The following is a 24,150-nucleotide window of genomic DNA, read 5'->3' on the forward strand; positions in this document are numbered from 1 at the left end:
AAAGGGAGACATTTTTGTCTGTTTATTGTATATCAGTTTGTACATTTTAATACTGCATAATCCACTCTTATATGCATCTTGCACACATTTAAAATTTATATATGCGATTATCTACAGTGAGTGCCACCGCTGTGACACGTTAAACAAACTCAGACGTTTATAGCACAGCAAACTCACACCTGATGACAAGTGAAAAGGCATGCTCAAAATGAAACAATATACAATCCTGAACAGATCATTATTGTCTTTAGATTTTAAGTATGATTGAATAATTCACTTTTTTCATATCGTTGACACAAAGTTCCTCTTTGACATAATCTTATCCCACTGCAACACAACAGAAGCTGAAGCAGGACCTGCATTCAAATGTCAGCGCTATCCAACGCCCCCACCCTCGCCCCCAACAATCTATTCATATTATGTGACAAGACAAATGTGTCCCGCTGTGGAGGAGGATGAGGGTGCTTCTCCTAACCGAAACATTTCAGAAGTAAGCAGAGTTTCACTCAACTTATTTCTGATTATTTAAAATCTTTTAAGACTTTTAGACAAAACATAAAACACTGATTGTAGTAAACATCCAAAATGAATAAATCCTCATCTGTTCATCTTACTGGTGAGAAAATCCACACAGAACTGGCAACCCAGCTGCCAATCTTAAGTCTGCTAGTTAGTGTTGTAGAAGAAAATGTGTTTTTTTTATCAAGTTTTACAGAAATGGAAAAAGGAGCGCTCGACAAAAGAGGCACATACATGTTTAACACCCTGCTTGTTCAAACAGATGGCAGTTTTCACTACTGGACTGGACTGTACTGTTCAACCCCATGAAACTGAAATGATAGTAACACTATTACAGTTAGATAAGTTACACTGTTGCAGCATATATTTGAGATCCATATATACCCATATAGCCTTGCGCTTTAGTTGTTAAGATAAGTGACATAAATCAATAAAACATTTTCCCATCAAAACACTGACTGGACCGACCAAATACAAAGACAACAACATTACAACGGCTCGTTGCCGGACAGACAGAAGAATAATAGAAGGAAGAGTTTATAATAAGTAGCATATCCATTTGTAACCTGAGATATTCAGGAAACAGATTGTGACGACACAGTTTTGTAGCTTTTCATACATGATTATGTCAGCATAGAAATATAACCAGCTTTTTAACGGTAACCAACCTGTAAATCCTCTTCTCTGATATACAGAAAACACACAGGAGAGGATGTGAGAAATAAAGTCCCAGACCAGCTTACTGAATATAACTCTGTTATCAACATTAAAATTTGTTTCTAAAACAAACCATCTGTACACATAAACTCTGAATTTCAGCCTCTTTGCAGAGCTCTGACCTCCTTACAAATGACACCAAACACCTTCGCGCACTGGACTATTTCTGCTTTGCATGTTCTTCACTTCTGCCCATGAAGAACCTCTCAGATACAGTATTTGTTTCATTGAAGTGCCGTCAAAACCCTCGTGTCGCTGGTCTACTTCAGCAGTGCCATATTGTACTTGGCCTAAAGCCACGTCTCTATATCACTGCTATGAATGTATCGACGTAAAGCGCTGTGCAAATGAGAGTTTCTTTGGATTAGTATATCACCTCCAAAACATCTTCCTTATGTTAAACTGGAAATATTTTCACTACTTTTTTTTTAACCTACCAATCTATAAATCAAAACACATCTATAGACCAGCCGACCTAGCAACACTACCTGTCTGGCAGACTAAACAAAACAAAAAAATATTCACCTACAGTACACTAAACTAAGTTTGATATTGTTAAAAGGTAAGAACTGACTGCTGTAAAAGGGTGAGTTTGGTCCAGTGTTGGCATATGTTAGCATCATTAAAGACTCCGCTGGCTTTCGCTGAAGCTGTTGAATTCTCACCTTCGGTTTCAGTGAGGGGACACTAAGGCGTGCTGAGCACAAAAGAGTTCGGAGGCAATAAAAGCAGGAGGCGGCTACGACTGTAGGAAGGAGCTGATTGAGCTGATGAAGTCTAAGGGTTTATCTGCATGGATCCAGTGGCTCGCATCTGGGATGTACTGGATGTCAGCGAACGGGAACAGCCTCTGGATTTCTGGGTAGTCATCGGAGCTGGATCAGAAGTGAATAATAAGAGGTTAGAAAGTGAAAAAGCAACAGAAAAGCAAACAAACAACCACATGCAGATAAACTGAATAAGGGAAAAGGGTAAAAATACATTTTCAGAAGCAATACAAACAAATAAAAATAAAGAAATGTAAAATCAAATATTCTGAAGAAACAGAGAAGGAAGGATGAAAATATCAAGTAGATGGCAGTTGTATGAGAACAGAGGAGAAGGAAAGATGATTCACTTTTATACCTGATATAAGCCGAACTGGCTCCACCCAAAAACAGTGTGGGTCCATTGTAGACTGTGTCAAAGCTAGGGAAACTCATGATGTTGTCAAGGTGTGCTGAGATGGCCTCCAAGTTGACTCTCCAGGCGTAGTGGCCGTTCTGCTCCACCAGGTTAGTCAGCAGGAACTGACGCACAGAGTGCTCCTGAGAGAGAGGACGACAGACTCATTTAAAAACTAAATACATTTATACGTCCGCAGTGTGTGATGTCGGATTTACGTATCAGATGTTGGAAACTACTTGTCAAGAAAGATGCCACTAAATAAACCAAATGGAAAAACACAGCAGACACTCCTGAACTAATACTGCACAAAGAGTAACTTACATCCTGGGTTTCATGTGCTGAAGAACATCCTACACACACGTATTCCAGATAAACGCAGACAGGTATGAAATCAAAAAGGAGTGCTGACCTTGACCAAACTGCGCAGCTGGTCCTCAGCCATCCGTCTAGCGGTGGAGCGTGGGAGGTCACTGGAGATCTTCACATCCTGCATGGCCTTGATGTAAAAGCGGAAGTTTGTTCGTGTGGTGGTCTGAGCAGGGCTGATGTCCACGACCACCAACTTCTCCACTAAACCGGGCTACAGACGGAGACAGAAGAGGAGAGACACAAAAAGATATTTATCATTACAAAGTGGAACGAGCACATTTTTGATGAGCCAAGGACCTGAGGAGGATTACTCAGCTCAGAGAGTACAGTGAGAGAGGTCAGGTGACCTGCAGCGAGAGGGACTGCAGCGTCATGATAAATTCATGGTGACATTTTGCGACTGCTAACCTGCATCAGGGCGGTCGTCATGGCCGTTTTCCCTCCCATACTGTGGCCAATGAGGATGCACTTCTCAATGTGCAGCTGGGCGAGGAGGTGTTTCAAATCACCGCTCATCGCCTCATAGGTCAACACTGAGCTGTGGGGGCTGTTACCATGGTTACGGGCATCTACAGTCAGCACCTAACTAGACAAAGGACAGTTAGGACACTTGGAATGGGGGGAAAGGGGGTTCAGAGGAGAACACAAACAATAACTTTATGTCAGCTGCATCCTGCTTTTCTTCTTTCTTTTTTTTTTTTGGCGTACAGCCCAGATCAGGCAAGGAGTGACAGCTCAAACACAGGCTGCATTGTGCACATGAGGCGACCACTTTCTTCAAGCAAACCAACAGCCAGGTTATCTATCACTATTTATTACAACAGACTGCTGTGGAGTTGTATCAAATAACTAGTAAGACACTGGCTGATTGTACATTCCCTTGCCTAATTTCATTTTTTTTGGCTCGTGTCAAGCTGCTGGGAACAAAATGACTTGTTATTGTTTTAGCAAAAGACAGGTGTGGTGTCTTCATCACTGCATTACCTTTCGGCCTGTGCGCTGCACCAAGGACTTCGCTATTGAGTGGAAGTTAGATTTGCTGCCAAAAAGGCCGTGTAGAAACACCAGAGGCGTACTTTCTCCCTTCCCATCGAAGACATCGTAGGTCAAGTTGACAGTGCTGTAAAAAAAAAAGAAGAAATATTCACTAGATAGACTTTTATATCTGAGCTGAGAGTTATCTCACCGTGCCTGTAGAAACACGAATACATCTAAATAATAAAACTCTGGAAAGCGATGAAACCTTCAGAGTGTGGAAATGATGATGAAATAGCTTTCAGTCAAAGTGAGAAATAGTTTGCAGAGCAGCAGGATATGAGATGAGGACAGTGGCAGGATTGTTAAAACACTCGCTGACTGTATTGGTTGAAACTGTTTTGCTTCCACCTGCTGGTACAGCATCAGGTAACAATGCAGATACAGATGCATCCTTTTCCCACAAGTAGAAAAAATGTTTTATTAAAAAAAAAAAAAAACAACACAAATTTTACTTGACTTTTTTTTTTTTTTTTTTAATGGATGTGGAATTTACACAAGTCGGTTTTGTAGATGTGAATGTAACAACGTACAGTGGGAGGACACAAGAGCTGCAACACAAATCATTTAGCTGATTGACAGAAATGTAATTGTTTAACTATTTTGATCCTTTTGAGTCATTCTTTAAGAAATATTTTAGGTGGCACTTTGGGCTTTTGGAAACGGTGATCGACATTTTAAACAATTTAGAAGATCAAATGACAGATTCTCAATGAACAGATTCATTGAGAAAATAAAAGATTAATTGATAATGAAAATCATTGTTAGTTGCAGCCCTGTAGGACACACAAATATGTACATCTTACACTCGGTCTGATTAAAAACTGCCTTTGCGAACCTTTTATGTTCAAGTTTAGGTGAGACAATGTCAGAGAGGCCTTAGCGGAGACTTATTTCCAGTTAATCATTCTATTATTTTTCATTTATTTTTATAAATTTTTTATGTACTTGTTCAGTCAATAAAATGTGAAAAACGTGTGTCTGTCAAATGGCTTGTTTTATTTGACCAACACTGCAAAAACCAAACATATTCAATTTACAAAGACAGCAAATCTTCACATTGTAAGAAGTTTGAACCAATGAATGTTTAGCATTTGGCTTCTTAAATGACCGAAACATTTATCCTCTGCCAAAATTTTATTTTCTGTCAATCCATTAACTGATTAATCCTTTCAGCACTGACCTCTATGACGGCATTTAAAGGCCCTACAGTCTGTGATGTGTTGGGTTTTATTTAATAACTGGAAAATCTCTCTAGCATTTGTTTGTCTTTTAAAAATACAGACTGGATAGCATTAGCTTGTATTTAGACTGACACTGAATGATCCCAGCTAAAGCTAAAGCCCTGCAATAACTCGTACTATCATATTGAGAGGCTTTTTAAAATTATAATTGTTACTATTATTATACCTTTTTCTTTTATGAAGATGGTGTGGACTAGATGTAAGCAATCCTTTTTAATATAACGCCACTAGTTTGAGCTAAGCTACCTATCATACTGACATCTGAGTGTTCTGAGCTTACCATACACCAAATATACCATGACATACATTTATTTATAAGCTTAGATAAAGTATAAGAAAGGAGATAGAGCCCATATGTGTTTATTTTGCTCAGAGTATCGGTGTAAAAGCGAGTATTACAGAGGTAACGCCGTCCTGCTAACGTTAACAGACGTTTGAATGTCATTCAAACAAACTGCATGAAATTAACGGTTATTAACGACGTAAAAAGCCGTCACGATATTAACGGTTATTAACGACGAAACAAAGACGTCATTGTGACAAACTCCGATGGTTATTGTCCGTTTAACGTCAAACCCACCGCACCGTGCCACCGCTCAGGCAGGCTGAGGGCATCAAGTTAGCCGGGTAAGCTAGCAGGGATACCTGGATGAGCTGGCGGTCCGGACAACGGCAGCCAGTCCGCACACATCCTGCTGAACGGGGAATAAACGACACGACGACCTGCCGCTCAATAGCAGCCCTCTCTGGATCAGGCGACACAAAGCGCTCATGGCAGCATATGCTCCGTTACCGGGAGGTCGAAAACAGCATGTGCTTCTACAAATTTGCCACGACCGGGGAGGTTCAGTCAGTGGGAGTGCGGTGCATGAGAAGCGCCGGAGGTCGAGAATGATGAAGGAGGCTTCAGCGTCTGTCAACAGCTGATTGTGCGTCGTGACGTATGACGCACATTACATTGAGTTTTCCTGGTCCTGAGTTTTGTCTCCTAGGCTCCCTCCAGATTACCCTCTATGGCAGTGGTCCTTGTCACTGCCCGATCTGAGTCTGTAAAAATGACAACTAGCAATTGCTGATCTCATTACAGTTTTGAAATTAAACTGACTCGCAAATATGGCTTTGCAATAAGCAATCTATAAACTCTTGTCTGCCCAACACATTTCTCCTATTGTTGACTTAAGTACTATTTTTGAAATCAGCTCAACAAGCATTTGTAAATCTTTGAGCAGATTTTTGAGTTAAATTGGGCCAACTCCGTCGATTGCTCATGTGCGCATGCAAGCCTGAACCAGTTTGAACCGTTTTTTTAACAGCTCTTAGCACCTGTGAAGGTGTGTGCCCGTTTGACATTTTGTGGAGCAAAAACCATGTGGTGGGAGTGACAAAACTTTCGCTCTAGCAGGTAAGCTAAGTGTGTTTTTACTTTTGTCCATTACCTTCCGTGTGATGAATCCATAGACTGTATATAATAAATATATTGGATTATACTGGGAATTAATGAAATATGAAATAAGAAAGTTAGCTATAAGATTAAGCAGAAATATCAGAAGATATAATAAAGAAAAAGAACTTCAACTTGTCACCCAAACTATTCCACTATCTGAGAAAACGGACCCAACCAGCGCCGAAGTAGAACAATTGGCTAATTTACAAACTGAATTAGACAAATTTCATGAGGGAAAAGCTAGAGGGGCCTTTATCAGATCCAGGAGGAAATGGCTTGAACAGGGGGAAAAATGCACCAAGTATTTCTTTAATCTAGAAAAAAGGAATTATGAAACATCTTCTCTCTGCAAACTTAAAATTAATGATACTGTGTGTGAAAATGGAAAACTAATTTCACAACATGTTGCACAGTTTTATGAAAAGCTGCATTTGGCTGACCTGTTAAATGAAGATAAAATGTCATTATTTCTTCAGACCATACAACCAAATATTAGAAGAATAGATGATGATTTCCAAGTAATATGTGATCAGAAAATAACTATAACAGAGGTGCAAAACTGTATTGATTCCCTCAAGGATAATAAAGCTCCAGGGAATGATGGGTTAACAGGGGAATTTTATAAGTGCTTTAAACAAGCAATTGCTCCATTTTTAGTTGGTCTATTTGAAGAGGCTCTAGATAAAGAAGAACTGCCCCACACTTTAAGACAGGGATTGATAAAACTAATTCCAAAGCCAAAAAAAGATAAATTAAACATTGAAAACTGGAGACCGATTAGTTTATTGAATAATGATACAAAGCTGTTTGCCCTCATCATTATGCCAGGGAGAAATATTGTAAACAATATTCGTCTGATTTTGGACATGATGGACTATAATGAATTTATACCTGATGAAAGTTTTATTCTATTTGTGGACTTTTATAAAGCATTTGATACGGTTAATCACCAGTTTATGTTTAAAGTTATTCAATGTTTTGGTTTTGGAAATAAGTTTCTGAGGGCAGTTCAATCACTTTATAAAGGAAGTAACAGTTCAATTAAGATAACAAACGGCACAACACCCAGATTTAATATTAGTCGTGGAATTAGACAAGGTTGCCCACTAAGTCCTTTCTTGTTTTTGCTGGTCACACAGGTCATGGCAACACATATTAAAAAAAGCAACTTTCAGGGTATAAGAGCCGTAGGTAGAGAATTCAAATTAGCTCAGTTAGCAGACGATACAGCAATTTTTTTATCCAACCAAAATGAACTTGTCACAGCTGTGCAATGTATCATTGAGTTTTCTGAGGTTTCTGGGTTGACAATGAACCTTAATAAATCTATGCTGTTTCCCCTTAAACATTGTGATCTGTCAGAATTGAATGATATTCCCATCAAACAAACTGTGACATATTTGGCTGTTGTGCTTGATAAAAATGAGAACAGGCGCTCTGAGATAAACTTTGAACCAATAACTCAACAGATACAAAGAAAATTCAATATGTGGCTAATGAGAGATCTATCTTTACACGGTCGGACTCTGATATCTAAAGCTGAAGGAATATCAAGATCTGTATATTTATCACTAGCACTAGAAATGCCTGCAGAAGTTTCTAAGAAATTAGATCAAATTTTATTCAACTTTATCTGGAAGAACAGATGCCATTACTTAAAAAAAGATATCTTGTGTAACTCCAAGAGGGATGGTGGTCTGGATGTGTTAACCTTTGAAATGTTGAATCACTCTTTCAAGGTCAACTGGTTAAGTAAGTTATGTAGACAAAAGAACAACTTCTGGAACTCCTTTGCTACACATGTATTTAATTCATTAGGTGGTATAGGGTGTATGATGAAATGTAACTATAAAATTGAAAAGCTTCCTGTCAATCTCTCAAAATTTCACAAACAAGCTTTGCTGTCCTGGAAACTGATCTACAAACATAATTTCTCACCAACCAGTTATTATATTTGGAACAATGAAGACATCCTTTACAAAAAGTGATCATTGTTTTACAAGGACTGGATGGAGCATAAAATTTTATTAGTTGACCAACTTATTAATGACCACGGCTTCTTACTTTCTTATGAAGAATTTTTGTTAAAATTTCAACTCCTAGTCACACTGAAACAATATGCTGTGGTTTTTGATGCATTACCTCAGGGTGTGCTTCAGCTTCTTAAAGGGACTGAAAGAATTACTGCTGTTCCAGAAAATTTTACTTGTGATATTTTTGTGGGCGGAGTAGATATTATAAAAAGATCCTACTTTAACAGATTTTTGAGAAGCTGCTTACAAACCAAGATCCTACCGAGAGGTCAAACTAAATGGTCTGCACAATTTGGAGAAATGAACTGGAATAAAGCATGGTTGGTTGGTTGGTGAAAAATTCTGTCTCAATAATAAGGTGAAAGAAATCTCTTTTTACCTTTTTACATCAAATCTACCCTGCAAAGAAAACCCTTGAAAGATTTAAATTAGACATTGAATATGCATGTGATGTGAACATCAGTAATAAGAAAGCTGCCAAAACGTACTTTATTATGGAGAAATGTTGTGCTAGTGACTTGTAAACATCTCTGACTGTCTTATGTTTGTGTTTTGTTTTTTGTTTTTGTCTGTTGTGTTGTGTTTGTTGTTTGCTTTATTGTCTTAATAAAGAAAAAAAGAAAAAAAAAGAAACGCAACATACAAAACACTGTCTAACCCAGTGGTTCTCAACCTTTTTTGGGTCCTGGACCCCCTGTATATTTATTATCTACTCTGAGGACCCTCCCATTGAGAGGGGGGCAGGGGGTAGAAACTGCATTATGGCATTTATTCACTCTTTGAGGCAAAATAAGAGCTTTCAGTTGTAACTTAGATATATGTAACATATATGTGTAACAAAACAGAATTTTTATGCAGTAACTTTGAGAAATATTTAACAAAACAGAATTTCTCCATTCACTTCAGTAGACTCGTCTATCTGTACTGCAAAAGAGCCAGCTCTCTTCAGTTTATCAGTCACCTGCTCAACAATGTCACCAGCCATCTCATCCACCCTGTGGCATATTGTGTCGTTAGACAGCGGTACTCACCTGATAGCATCTGCTGCTTTTTTATCCACCATGGTTTCAGCTAAGATAGCTGCTGCTGGCACAATTAGCTCCTCTGCTATTGTATATATGGCTTTTTAGCTTTGGCGATTAGCAAAGCTACCTGGTAAGAAGCTTGGAGGGAAGTTGCTGAAGTGTGACTTGCGGCATGCATGTGATTTTGTGCTCTCCTGAACTCGGACAATTTTCGTTTGAAGAAGTCAGCAGTCTTGCCCATCTATGATTGGTGCCTGGTGCTTAAATGCCGCTGCAGGTAATTAGAGACAAAAAGTTCTGTTACTCTGTCCTCTGTAGTTTAGGTAGATAAAGGTCTCAGTCACATTTGAGTAAAATAATCCTATTTCTATAAATGTCATAGGATCTTTGTTTAAAAGCTATTTTATTTTCACGGACCCCTTGCAATTACACCACGGACCACTAGGGGTCCACGGACCCCTGGTTGAGAAACACTGGTCTAACCTATGGTAACAGTAGTTTGTCCAAGCGGTGTGCCGTACATCACGGTCCAAGATGGCGGACGATCGAGAACGCTACTGCGCATGTCAGACTCAAATCGGGTAGGGACCATCTTTTTACAGTCTATGGTAGGGACCATAGACACTCAGATCGGGTAGTGACAAACCTACCAGTTAAATGTGCCTCAAAGCAGTTGGAGCAGAGGGACTTGGAGGGCTCTTTCATACCATCAGCTATCAGCAGCATCATTTTGTACCCACTCAAAGCTGATGTATTCATTGATGTATTGTGTGTGTGTTTATATTAAGATTAAGTCCCCAGTTAACAGGACGAACAATGCGCTGAATTTGTGTGTAAAAATGTAAAATCTTTAAATTTACGTTGATTCAAAGGTCTCTAGATTTTTTTAAATTTTAATGTTTTTACCTTTCTTGATTTATTTTATCGAAAATCATTTGTACATTCGTGTGCACTTAGCTTTTGGACAATAAAAAAATATATTAAAAAACTGTAGAAGCTAGAGTGCTTTGTTGAGCCACTAAGTGGCGTCATAGTGTCACGATGTGGAAAACGTTTGATCACCACCAGCAGTTTTAACACCATGTTGGGAAATATAAGACATTTTACATATTATATAGTTTTCACTGAATCTTACAACAGTAGAGTTTACTCATGTGTATTGTATTTGAAAATAATTATAATCATTTTCAAGTTCACATGTATGACTTAATTATTTATAAATTATCAGGACTGCATTCTGCTTGCCTATAGACAACACCATATTTATAACATACTAGTGAATTTGAGACACTTGATCAATAATCTCAGTGGAGCTCAGAAAGTTATGATGGCTACAAAGAAATACAAGCTTTATTCATTTAAACTGTAAAACAATGAGTCTGTTTGTTGTCCTGTTTCTAACCTGCTTTGGTCTTGTCTGCTTTATCCCATCAGTCTTGTCATCTACAGAAACATAAAAACAAACCATTAGTCTACAGACTTGGAGAACCTGAAGCCTCCCTCGTTATGTCTCCAAGCATTCATTGTTATGGGAGACGTGTCTGCTGGGATAAAGCATGCTGTGGACTGTCTCCATAGTGATGGCATGAGACAGAGGCTCGGGGGAGGACATGGTACACATAGAGAAGAAAAGGGAACTGGGGGATGAGTGTGCATTTTTACATCCTTATCCTTTACATACCAAAAAGGGAATCTATTGAACATCATCGTAACTCAATATTTCCTTAAACCAAGTTACATGATGTTTCTGATGGTAATTGAGTTGAGTTAACAATATTCTTCAATCTATTGTCACTGTGGTGAAAGTGGTAGTATTGTTTGTTTTATACTGCCTTTACTTTAAACAATTTGAGTTATTTCAACTGATAATTTAATTGGCATCAAGTTGGAGAATTGCTTCATAATGACAGATTTTCAGAGTTCCATTTTTATCAGAATTAAAACATGACATACAGACATACAATAATTTAACCAAACACTTATGTCAAAGGTTTATATAGAGATTAAATCAAGTGTTGGCATAAATATTATACAAGCAAGACAAAACAAAGATTAGGCTATTTCAATCAGGAGAGACCAGAGAATTAAGTAAAATAATGTTTATTATGCAGATGATATTAATGATTAGGTATTGTCAAAGTCTATGGTGCTTGGACTCTGCAGGGAGAATTTCTTACTCGAAGGACAGTCATGAGCATCAGCATGATAGATCCCCCCATGGAATCCAGACACTGGTGGTGGTGGCTGATGACATTGATCAATCAATCAACCGATCAATCAGTCCAAATCACAACAGAGTCATCTTGAGGCTGAAACTGATCGGCTGATGGAGTTGAAGTGATGATGCATTGAGGAATTTGAAGACTGGGTGGTGATGGGGAGGTGGTGGGCACCACAACATCTAACAGCATCTAGAAAGCATCTGAGCAGAGAGGGAGAACATTTAAAAAGACAATATGATAGGCTGACATTGAAGGTGTGTCACCGTGCTATTGGTTAGGCTTGACCAGGTGATGTGAACAGCTGATGTGTCAATTGATGCTCCAGAATTAACAGCAAGGAAATAATGAGCTTCGACAGAGATCAGTATGAGCTGTGAGAAGGATCAGGATGACTGAAGAAATAAAACTAAGACATGAGCATACAAAAAAGGTGGTCTTCCTGTCTGAACTTTCGCTAGCTTCATTTAGAGACACACATGCACATACTTTTAAAGTTAAGACTATTCTTCCATTTGACTTGAAAAAGAACAGATTTTTGCTGACCTTGCATCGTCAAGTGCTGTGGTTTTACTCCTTCATTGTGTAATGAAGCTGAGAGTCCAGACAGCAAACACTCAACTCTTCTTAATGCTACACAGAGGACAGCAAATAAAGTAGTTTCTCACAACCTGCTCTTTTGAAAATGTTACACACATGTTTACACAATTTATCTATAAGAGAAAATCTGTAACACTGAAACAAAAACTGAATGGAAAGTATTTGACCAGTTTGCCAAACTTAAAATGAAGGTTTAAAGTTTTTGGCACAACCTGTTGTTACTCTTCATAAAATGTAAAACATTTACCAATATTCATATAGAGAGTAATTAATCAAAGTAATAATACTGTTTTATTTAGCTGCTTCAATTGTGCCATGTGGTAACATAAAAGAGTAAAACATAAGACTAATGGGCCAGAGTTGAACCACTTTTCATTTGTTATCCCTGGGAAGATGTTAAAAGGCACCTTAAAAGTAAAATCAGTATGTATAATTGTAAAATGAATATGCAAAGAAGGCAATCAGAGAGGGATCATTTGTAAGATTATTTACAGTTCTGAAAATATCAGAAAATGTCCCAGTGCATCATTATTTAATACTAACAACAACTGTCTTTTAAATGTCACTAATGTCATGGTTTCGGACACATTCATCAAAATACAATAAGAGACGTTAACTTCTGCTTCGCTAATACTTCTGTTTTGACTGTTGCACCAACAGTTTCAGTGTCTGTGTCACTGTTCCCAACTATTGTATGTAGCTATGTTTAGAGATGTTAGTTTAGGGATTTTGCAAATATTCAGTATGTTTAAAAGGTGATCAATAATAATCTTTGGAAAGAGATGTTTAGATAATCATAATAATAAACACCTCCACTAATGTTTTTGATGCACCTGATGCACAAACTATTGACATGCAACTTTAAGCATGCCCTTCACAACATGAGTTTGGTCCTTAGTGTTCCAACAAATACATAAAATATGTATACTTTCATCAGACAGAATTTGTTGCCAGTATCCTGAGATTAAAAGAGAGTCAGACATAAATAGTGCTATCAAAATCCATCCAATTAGTGACTATTTTAGTCTTTCATAACAACCCCCAATTTATCTGTATTTACAGATATAAATTGTTTGATGACTCATTAAGACATAACACACAGCTCAAAGCTCCCTGATAAGAGCTGCAGAGTTATCGGGATACTCTTAGAGAGGAATGTTCCCAGTGCACAACAACCACATCCTGATGTCCTCACAGCAGTCTTGCCATTCACTACAGAGCTGTCAACATCTGTCAACATCAGAGTCATTATCTCTGTGCCAGCTGCAAACCATTCACAACAAACTACTAAAGCAACAGACAAGATATTGATTATGCAGATTATTATTATTATTTTTTTTGCGTGTTTTTTATCTGTGAGTGCTTGAGTCATGTTGGTGTTCTGTGATACTAATGCTGTTTTGATGGGCCTGTGTCCACATGCTAAGATAGCAGAGTTTGTTTATAACAAAAACACATAAACAAAATAGAGAGTTTATGGGTTTCCTAGCCTGAAAGCAACATATCACATCTATATATACATAGAGTAGAGTTTCTGAATTTCAGTATGAACAATGACCAATGGCAGGAAATATGGACATCCCACACAAAAATGTTTGGCTCAAACCTCTAGTTTAAATGTGATATCTAAATATGCTATACACTGACTGGGTATTAAAAAAGTGTGTTTGGGTCATTTACATTCAGATATTTTTTTACTTATCTTGTTTGGTAGCACTGCTGCCTGATCATGAGTCCTTTAAGCTTTGTAATGAATAATAATATATCTAAAATACAACATACAGTACCTACTGACACACACCTGCTGAAGTGTTTGCAACTGATAGTTTATCTGCTTTACACAACTTTACAGTCCATCAATCCTTGAGGTTAAAAAATCAGTGATAACCCACGATTATACTTTCTGGTACCTGTTGGACTTTGCTGTCTGCTCATCATCTTGTTTGTGAGAAATCTGCTACCTGTCAACTTCACATGTCGCTCACTGGAAAGAGAAGTTGACATTAAATCAGTGACATTTGTAGAACAAATTGAGAGAACAAAAGCCCCTATTTCTCTGTATTACCTTGTCATAACCCTAGTTTGACTTTTTCATTTTAACCTGGTCATATAGTTCTCATTATGTTCACACTGATGAACTTCACATTGAGATACTCAATGATCAAATAATCTATTAGATGTGAGTTACATTAAAGGAAGAGGAGGTTTTGACCACCGCTAGTGCTGTGGAATAATGTTTTTACAACAAGATCTACATATAAAATTCAGTTTCTCATTGATTGCTTTGATTTGTAGAGCAGATGCCCTGTTGGGCCTGACGTGGCACTAGAGGGAGGGTCATCATGGGCATCTGATTACTATGTTTCAGTGCAGATTGAGGAACTAAAACTTTATCTGTTTTGACATTTGATTCTGTATAAGGATCCAAGAACTGGACTTCTGCTTGTTTGTGCAGCTTGAAAATATGAGTTGTAATTTGTGGTTAAAGCAGTGAGCTGGTGACCAGAAGGGATACATCTGAGTGGAGAAAAGTGAAAAAGCAGCACTTGCTCCTCCCTCATTACCCCCCACTGAGGTGCCCTTTACCTCAACTGCTCCAGTGAAGCTGGTCAGTGACCGCCAGATCAGACTGAGGTTTTACTGGCAGCTTCCAGTTGTGAATGTGTGTGACTGTGTGAATGTGATCAGGGCGTTCCTGCAAAAGAGACGCTGCCTCTCAGTGAAACTTCCCTGAATAAATAAATGGGGGAAAAAACCTGGTGGTTTCTATGTAGCTGTGGTGGTGTTGTTTGTAATGTGATGGTGCAAAACAGCTGAGTAAATGTAGCGGAAACACTGCTGGTATATTCAGCACATACTTTACTTTTTACTTTTCAGTGCACATCTGGTTTGGATGGTTTACATGTCCTATTAGTATTTCTTTTAAATGTCTAAAAAAGAAAACAGATTGTCCTTCATGTTTCATTGATATCTCCACACATTTTCTTTTTTATTTATTTTGGGGCTTTTTATGCCTTTATTCAGACAGTCTGGCAGAGAGGCCAACAGGAAATCGGGGGAGAAAGAGAGAGAGAGAGGGGAATGACCTGCAGCATAGGTCCCTGGCCGGATTCGAACCAGGGATGCTGTTATTATATGGCGTGTGCTCAAGCCATTTGACCACCGGGGTACTCCCATCTCCACACATTTTCTCATGTCTTTCTTAAATTATTGCCCCCAAGCCATTTATCTGACATACATAAGGAATACTTGAAATAAAGATGAGACCATTTTGACATCTGAATCATGCATGCCCTTTTCTCTTATTTGTCTATTTATTGATTTTCTTTGCTCTTTAATTCTCCTTTAGTAAAAAACAAATCAGAATTCCTAAAATTATGTTATCAGTTGCAAATAATCATGTAATTTCTGGCTTTGTTATGTTTAAGTCTAGTGTAGATTTAGATATATTATGGATGGAGAAATGTGAAGCGCTATTCTTTCTCTTTGTGTCTGAGGAATTCAAACCAACACCAGATGTTCAACAGTAGCCTCTTATATTTGTATATGGATTAAGACTTTGAGATGCAGAACAGCATAAAAAGATGATAAAGTTTCCTTGTAACTTTTTCTCTCTGACACAAGTAATGCAACACACTGTCCATATGTTCTTGTAAAATAAATTCCATAATCAAACTATTTAGGTGTTTTATTCACACTTAGCGTGTCATGTTCTTTAGTTCATAAGTTGCAGCCATTTTTCTGTCAAATTGGTCAAATTCCACTCAGTGACCCACCTTGATCATGGTCCTTTGAGATTATGAGATTACAGAGGAATGGAAAGGTGTGTGTGTGTGTGTGGCTGATTGGTAAAACCTGGTGACAGAGGTTTCAGTGAGCATTTCAAGGCTGATAAAGTACCTTTTAGTTATGTTTTCTACAGATAAGGTTGAAAAATCTTGTGACTTACTGGTTTAAAACCCTGGTGTGACTCTGACATTTGCTGACTCTGCTTTAATAAAGATAGTATCGATTACTCATCTAAATCTCACCTGTTTTCTTGGCACATGTTGTACTTTACACAACAGTGGCACAACAATATGATATTTTAGTTCTGAGTACTTGTATATTTAAAAATGTTCATTTTGAACTTCCTTTTTTCTGGTACATGAAAAACATAGTTACATTATGTTGGTACATTAGTGGTGCAACAAAGGGCTCTGTTCTGAATTGCTCCTTGTAATTCATCACTTATTAATCAGCATGTTAACATACATTTTATAAACCAAGAGACAGTCAAAAGATTAAAATAGTGAAATACTAGATAGTCATCTTATTAAATTATCGACATATAGGTTTTGTCAGAACTGGTTTGTTGGAAAGTCCTAAAGAGATCAATGTGATGTCACTGTAACTGAGGCTGTTTTTATTAGATTAATCATACAGGGACCTGAGTCTGCTGCAACCTTTATTTAATCATGATCAGCTTTTTGCCAACTTCTGCTTCGAGTTTGAAACAGAACAAGTTGAAGGTGAAATAAAAATCTAGTTACTCTTAGTTTTTCTATACTGAAGAACAAATGCAAGATGTACAGTATATGTATTGAGTGGCTTTATAAATGTACAATAATGAATTTCTTGTAACTGAAAAAGGGGGCCCAATACATTCCAGAAAAAGTTGGAGATGAATCCTTAAGTTAGAATATAGTGACTGATGTGCACAGTAGTGGATCATGAGTACATACAGTATTATCACTACATTTCAAAAAGATTGCCTGAACAGAAAGTTTACCTTTTGTTTGTTTTTTCTTTGTTTTGCTCTATTTCAGGCTGTAATTCAGCATTTACACAAAACTTAGCACAAAGGGAAACTGTCTTAAATCAATAGCCAGGTGCCCACCAAAACAGAATTAGAGTTAGGAATGTTGGGAGGAGTTTGTAGTGCTGGAGTACAGAAAGTGTGGTTTAGTGTTATCTAAAAGATTTTTTTAAAGTCATGGCTGAATATTTAGCTGACTACCACAGCAACTCAACTCTCATGAGATTTCAAATTGAGACTTCTCCTTGAGTGAAACTTTATTTGGACATACCATACATTGGTGGGGTGCAGCTGTAGTATTGCTGTTCTGGACTCATTTCAAAATCTGTTGTCCCCGTTAGTCATTTAGACACAGGTTGAAAAATACAGAGGTTTTCCTGTATGGTCAGTATGAATAAGAAGGATTATTACAGCATGTGTGAGTGTTGTCACTGTTGTTTTATGAGACATGAAAAACTGTGAACCTTTCCTTTAAATATATATTTTTTCGGTCTACTGTTTTTTTATCATTATTTTTTTTGTAGAATTTCCTCATTGTCAGTGAAGCTTCATCTACAATCTTAATAGACAATACTTAAATGCTTTTTCATCTTTGGCAGGTCATACGGCAGCTTACATGCCACACCCAAGCATTATGGTAAACTGATGCATTTAACTCAGCTCTACCTCTGGCTACACAAAGGAACCCAACTCCTAAAGCCTAACCCAACTTCCAGCTTTTCAGGCTGTTTGGTTTAGATTTATCCTTGTTTGTTTTGGAAGATCATGTTTGCAGTGTAACTTCTGTATTTTTAGTGCCTTAAAAAGGGGTTAAACTGTCTTTATTGAGCACAGAAGAAATTAAAAACACAATCGTTTTAATATGGCTTTTATTCAAATCTGGAAGCACTACTACAAAACATTTAACCAAGCATTTTATTTCATGATTCAGCTTTTAACAGTGTTTGAGTAACACCAAAGTAAAAAAAACTAAGATCAAGTTGTATTTTAAAAGACACTATTAATAGGCAATGTTTAATTAAGTCACATAAACCTCCTCTTAACTCACACTGACACCCTGCTGAACTGGAAACAAACATTTTACAGCAGCGGGGGAACAAACAAACACACACACACACACACACAAACACACACACACACACACGAAACAGGTCCTTTGGCTCTGTTTGATGTACAGAGGACCATCCATGTCACTGTTTATGATAGATATAAAAGATAAAACATTTTGAAACTAAGGCACAATAAAAATCTATCTTTAACACAGACAGGTTATACGTTTTAAAACACATTACAAATATGTTTAATTACAGAAATATAAAATAAACTTACACATACGGACACAAAAACATTGTCAAACAGTGAAACTGTCAGGAAGAGGATAAGGTTGTTACCTGGAGCCATATCATGGATCCATCTTTAGTTTCAGTCTCAGCAGAAACTCTCCTAAGCAAATATCACATGCAAAACACACACACATACACACGCACAGTCGCACACATGCACACACTGAACAATCATACAACCAAATCCATGTAAAATGAGAGCTGGCTCTTCCTTGTCATTGTCGTTTTAACTGAAAGTTTCAGTGAAACATGACACTGGCTAGCCAACAGCTAATGACAGAGCGACACACACAAAAAGCAGGTGTTTTCAAATTCACATAATGCCACAGACAGATTTTAGTACAAAATGTGCTCATATGGAAGAATAAAGTTATGTTTCACTGGAAAATAGGCTCTCATCTTCATATTCTGAAAATGAGAGCCTCTGCAACAAGAGATTATAACTGAGGAAAGGCATTAAAATATATGTAAATGAAAATTTTAGGCAAAGCACAGCAGAATATATATATCAATATTTGTACATGCATCCCTTCATGTCGGAGTCCTTTTGAGGGATTCACCCTGTGGTTTCAAACATTAAAAAAACAACAAAAACACTATTGTGCAATTAACAAAGAACATTTTCATTTTATCTTACTATACAAATCACATCAGGGCAGTTCATACATAGTCTTTCCTGTCATACCCTCCACCCGCACTGGTGCTGCGCGGGGCTGAGTAGGCCATCCGGGGTGGCTTGTACTTCTTCTCTTTTGGCGGGCAGCTGCTGCATAGCATCGCCCCACCAATCAGGAGCAAGGCTGCAGTTCCCCAACCAATGTAGAGCGAGGCCCCCAGCTCCCTCCTCTGTGCACTGATCAAGAGGGGGTTGTAGAAATCACGGATGATGACGCTGGCGGTCCAGGAGACAGGGATGAGGACCAGAAGGCCACCAAGGATGAAGAAGATACCAGCGATGATCATCACTTTGGCCTTCGATGGCTCGTCATCGATGCAGTTGGTGCACTTGGCGCCGACAATGGAGATCAAAACCCCTAGCACCCCGAGGATGATGGCGATGATCATCATCGCTCTGGAGGCCTGCAGCTCCTGAGGCAAGGCCAGCATAGAGTCATAGACCTTGCACTGCATCTGGCCTGTACTCTGGGTGACACAGTTCATCCATAAACCCTCCCAGATGGTCTGAGCAGTGATGATGTTGGCTCCGACGAAGGCTGTCACCTTCCACATTGGCAGGGCACATGTAACTATTGCAATTATAAATCCAATGGCTCCGAGGGCAATGCCCACAATCTCCATACCCATTGACATGCTAGCTCTCTCTTTGTGACAAAAGCTGGTCAGTCTCCAGATTTTTTCAGGTAGCAGTAAAGCCTCCTCCCGTGTGAGCACCTGTAGGAGGGTGTGATGTAGCTGTGAGATGCTGCCACGGAAACAAAGATACTTTATACCTCAGGTGAGCAAGGAGGAGTCCTCTAGTCATGATGTCAGCAGGAGGCCGTCGTCGTACACACACTCACCCTCACTCTCTCACACACACACACACACACACACACACACACACAAATCCGCACCACCTGTTCGCATGCAGTGGAGGAGGGGAGCTGAAAGAGCAGGGTGGGGGAGGAAGTATGTGATGGAGGAAGGGTGTCTGTGTCTGTGTGTGTGTGCGTGTGTGTGTGTGTGTGTGTGTGTGTGTGTGTGTGTGTGTGTGTGTGTGTGTGTGTGGTTGTTGGGGGTTGGTGACAGGTAAGATGGATCTGTCTTGACTTCCAAAAAGAATCAACACTTAAAACTATTATCACTTTTCTCCCAGGAATTGTGTTGCACATGATGTCAGTGCTGAAATTACAAGTACAGTGAATAATGCTTTTAAATGAGGTCTAACTAAATAAATCCACTTAGCTGAAAGGGAAGGAGACGTTTAGACAACAAATATGTTGTTGATTAAATATGAAGGCTGACTGTCATTCACCAGAAGGGGGAACATAGATATGGATCCAGCCTCTGGCTACTGTGAAAGCTTTGTTGTGGGTAAACTCACACTCAGGCCATGAGAGGAGTAACTCTTATGCTACTGTTGATCTTTTGTTACTTCCTGGTTCCAGTCCTGTGGGTTTCTTAAACAGTCAGGATTCGGTGCTAAGGAAAACAATCCCAAAGCTCTGTGGAAAACCGGAATAACTGCACCCAGAGTAAATATGAGCAGAGAAAACATAATGGGCCAGTTCTCAGACACCTTGAGCATACAGACAGCGTGATCTTCTCAGTATCGGTTAAACTCATTACTCTGACCAAAGTTGGACACATATGTGGTTTGGTTGAGTATAAAAATCAGACCAGGAGGACATGAGTAAAATAAAAAGATTAGGATTGTCTTTAATGTGAAGGCAATTGTTGGGAAAAAGTTTGCTGTCATCAAAAATAGTTTGTTTTGGAGGAATACACCTACATACAGTATATAAGAGCCAAACTGTGATTGTGAATTACTGTAAATGGATTACATTTGAATCAAGTAACCACATTCATAATGAGGTTTCATTAAAGGACTGGTTCACAGTCTTAAAACAACAGTGAATTGCCAAAATTAACACTGAAACAGGTTTTCCATGCTGTTCATTCTAACTATTGGAAAATCGCTTCATAATGTGCTTAAAATGTAAACTGACGAAATCCATTATTTATCATATCAAATATTATTATCATATTATTATCAAATATATATTGTTGATTATTATAAGTGAATATCGCCCACTGTTGGAGTACTTGGTACAAAACCAAAAACAAACAAACAACAACAAAAAACAATTCCCTGCTGAATAGTGCTTTCCTGTTCAGCTGCAGCAGATGGGATCATAACACAAAGAGGGAATTTGGCACTAAAACACTGTGATGAACATATTGACTTAATTTGACTAATTTGGACGTCATCAAATTCCCCCAAAATTGACTTTTATAGTCTAGTAAATTGTTGTACAGACGGACCGTGGATTTTGTCCCCCATCACTTACATTGAAAGTACATTATGACTGGATCTCTTAGTATGAACAGGATGAATGATTTCCACAGGAAAAATATTGTTCAGTGTTCATTTGGGTACCTGACTGTTGTTTTAAAAAATAAATTGTGAACAAGTCCTTTAAATTAGAATGTCCCCAATTGCTTATAGTGTAAAAATGTCACGTTTGTTCTGATTTACGGACAGCAAACTTCATCTCCAAACTCTAATCTCTTGATATATTAAAAGCTTTAGAACTACACATGAATTGTCTCCTGCAAGTTTAAATAACAAGCTTATCAAATGTTTTTGTCATACACATAAATATATGTTTTTGCAACATACGGTATGTTTGTATAAGGCACAAAATAGTTCTCACAAAGATGAAAACTGGACATCAGTGAGGCTCTGTTTGTCATCCCATCATGAGCATCTTCATCCGTTAGGTTCTTGTTTTTGTGTTTTTGTAACAACATCAGTTGATGTATGTCTACTGAGATAACAGCCATAAACTGTAGGTTACCTGTATCAGTAAAACTGTGTTGAACAGCTGGCTGTGTTACCAAAACAAAGATGTCAGAATGGTTTGAAAATAGAATTCAAACTCTATTCTTGTCTGCTAGTAAAGATCTATATTTATATATCTCCATTTTACTGTAAATCATGTCAGTTATTATAATAGTGGAAGAATACATGCCAAAACTAAGACACACCTATATGTGTTTACATTTGCAGTGTCTATGTTCACAGACTGGATGTTAAACAGGGTTTATTCAGTGTTGTGCAGAAACAGGTCATGTAATATTCTGTGCACAGGATGCTGCACCACAACACACCGGCCAGAACACAGAGGAACAATTTGACTATTCAAAACAAGAAAAAGTTGGTATCTGTGTTTCAGATGCTGAGTCAGAAACCAAACAGAAGTGCAAGGGGAAAAAGTTCCCTTCGCTCAAATTGAATTCCACCTTCTAAGGAAAACATATATTCAAAATTTCTATGAAATATTAAAAAACACAATGAAAATACAAATGTAATGTTGTCTTAAACTTATTGTTCATCTTCTCTTGTTGTGATGAGTTTGATTTAATTTTCTTTTTACTATATGGAAACATTTAAAAATGTAATGAACATATTTATTTATCAGTATAAATTAGGCTCAAATAATGTTTTATAAGAGATCTTTATTACATTATAATTAAATGAATACATTTTGATAAAACTCTCTGATCACTTATGACAATTTGACAAACACATACAATTAAAACAACAAAATATATGTCATATAAAAGTTTCAACCTTTGTAGAAAATGTCTAAACAAAGCCACATAAAACACTGTGAAACACATTCACATTGTGAAGTCATTCACATTTCACCCTATTAAAAAAAATCCAACAACGCTGACTGTACTTAACTTCTTTTACAGTTCACTCCGCCATGTTGACCTCGCTCTGGAGCCCAGAGTGAGCTCCATTTTGCTCAGTTCTGTAGTTTCACATTTGTGACTCATTCTGTGTCTGTATTTTGTGTTCAAACAAAGAAAAATAATATTCCCTCAGGAAGGAAACAGCTGAAAACAGTTTTCTTATTTGCTTTACAATAATTGACAGTATGACACTTAATACGTACACACTGATCAGTACAATGAGGAATATTCACAAAGGACCCAAATGTTATGAGCACAAATAATAAATATTTAATATATCATATTTTTAGAGCTTTTTTTAACCATATTTGGTCATTTACCTTTCGAATGTGGAACTTCCAATTCTACATTTATTCACGTTTATGTTCCTGAATATTCACAAACCCTTCCCAAAACATGCCCACCCATGTTCCAGTTAAACCAATGTAATCATCATTTAGTTACATGTATATACACGTCGTGAAAAATGTACAAACAAGCAGGAAGCATGTGAAAATGTGTCGTAATTCCTCCTCGGTCAAGTCTTCCTCCTTACACGTAGTCCCTCCTGTTGTACGAGCTTTGGGCTACAGACCTCGGAGCGGCAGAGTATGCTATGCGACTCTGGGGATGAATGCTGTACCTCATTGGTTTCTCTTCCTGTGGGGGGCAGCTGCAGCAGAGGATGGACCCTCCAACCAGCAGGAGGGCCGCAGCAGCCCAGCCCAGATACAACGCTGCCCCGATCTCCATCTTCTGGCCTTCTGGGACGATAGGACTGTAGAACTCAATTATGATGGTGTGTGCGGACCAAGAGACGGGCACCAGCTGGGTGAGAGCTGCTGTGATGAACGCCCCACCGGAGGCAGCCATCACCCTGGCTTTTGCTCCCTCTGCCTCGATGCAGTTGGTGCACTTCGCTCCCACCATGGAGATGAGGAGAGCCAACAATCCCAGGATGATTGAGATGACAGTGAGTGCCCTGGCAGACTGCAGGTCCTGAGGTAAGGCCAGCATAGAGTCGTAGACCTTACACTGCATCTGCCCCGTGCTCTGGAAGACGCAGCTCATCCACAGGCCTTCCCAGTACACCTGAGCTGTGACGATGTTGGCGCCAATGAAGGCGGAGACCCTCCACATCGGCAAGGCGCAGCTGACCACACTCAGCAGCCAACCGAGCACTGAAAGACTGATGCCAGTCAGTTCAAGTGCAAGAGACACCATTGTGCATCC

General features: G+C 38.4%; 2 protein-coding genes across 3 annotated transcripts; both read right to left on the reverse strand.

Moving 5' to 3' along the window:
• Positions 1 to 7: 7 nt before the first annotated feature.
• abhd11 (abhydrolase domain containing 11) lies at positions 8 to 5,915 on the reverse strand. The gene is made up of 6 exons (XM_053331503.1): positions 5,697 to 5,915; positions 3,757 to 3,892; positions 3,181 to 3,354; positions 2,813 to 2,983; positions 2,362 to 2,543; positions 8 to 2,111 (listed from the first exon to the last, which is right to left on the reverse strand). The coding sequence occupies exons 1-6, from the start codon at positions 5,822 to 5,824 to the stop codon at positions 1,976 to 1,978; spliced, it is 927 nt and encodes a 308-aa protein (XP_053187478.1). The 5' UTR covers positions 5,825 to 5,915; the 3' UTR covers positions 8 to 1,975.
• Positions 5,916 to 18,547: 12,632 nt separating this feature from the next.
• LOC128371257 (claudin-4-like) lies at positions 18,548 to 24,141 on the reverse strand. Of its 2 annotated transcripts, none has more exons than XM_053331527.1 (2): positions 23,654 to 24,141; positions 18,548 to 19,825 (listed from the first exon to the last, which is right to left on the reverse strand). In XM_053331527.1, exons 1-2 carry the CDS (start codon positions 24,139 to 24,141, stop codon positions 19,174 to 19,176), a joined length of 1,140 nt encoding a protein of 379 aa, XP_053187502.1. In that variant the 3' UTR covers positions 18,548 to 19,173. The 2 variants fall into 2 exon arrangements, with proteins under 2 accessions (XP_053187502.1, XP_053187503.1); XM_053331528.1 differs by having other exon boundaries at positions 18,548 to 19,593; positions 23,509 to 24,141.
• Positions 24,142 to 24,150: the final 9 nt, after the last annotated feature.

Source organism: Scomber japonicus, chromosome 13, assembly GCF_027409825.1.
Source record: "Scomber japonicus isolate fScoJap1 chromosome 13, fScoJap1.pri, whole genome shotgun sequence".
Taxonomy (NCBI): domain Eukaryota; kingdom Metazoa; phylum Chordata; class Actinopteri; order Scombriformes; family Scombridae; genus Scomber; species Scomber japonicus.

What these genes read in the sequence shown, in the direction of transcription:
- LOC128371257 (XM_053331527.1), bottom strand. Translation starts at nt 24,141, where the DNA reads ATGGTGTCTCTTGCACTTGAACTGACTGGCATCAGTCTTTCAGTGCTC. An exon ending in AAGATGGAGATCGGGGCAGC is followed by an intron (nt 19,826 to 23,653) that starts GTTGTATCTGGG and finishes AGAGAGAGCTAG; the next exon opens with CATGTCAATGGGTATGGAGA.
- abhd11 (XM_053331503.1), bottom strand. Translation starts at nt 5,824, where the DNA reads ATGAGCGCTTTGTGTCGCCTGATCCAGAGAGGGCTGCTATTGAGCGGC. An exon ending in TGCAGCGCACAGGCCGAAAG is followed by an intron (nt 3,355 to 3,756) that starts GTAATGCAGTGA and finishes TTGTCTAGTTAG; the next exon opens with GTGCTGACTGTAGATGCCCG. An exon ending in TGACGACCGCCCTGATGCAG is followed by an intron (nt 2,984 to 3,180) that starts GTTAGCAGTCGC and finishes CTCCGTCTGTAG; the next exon opens with CCCGGTTTAGTGGAGAAGTT.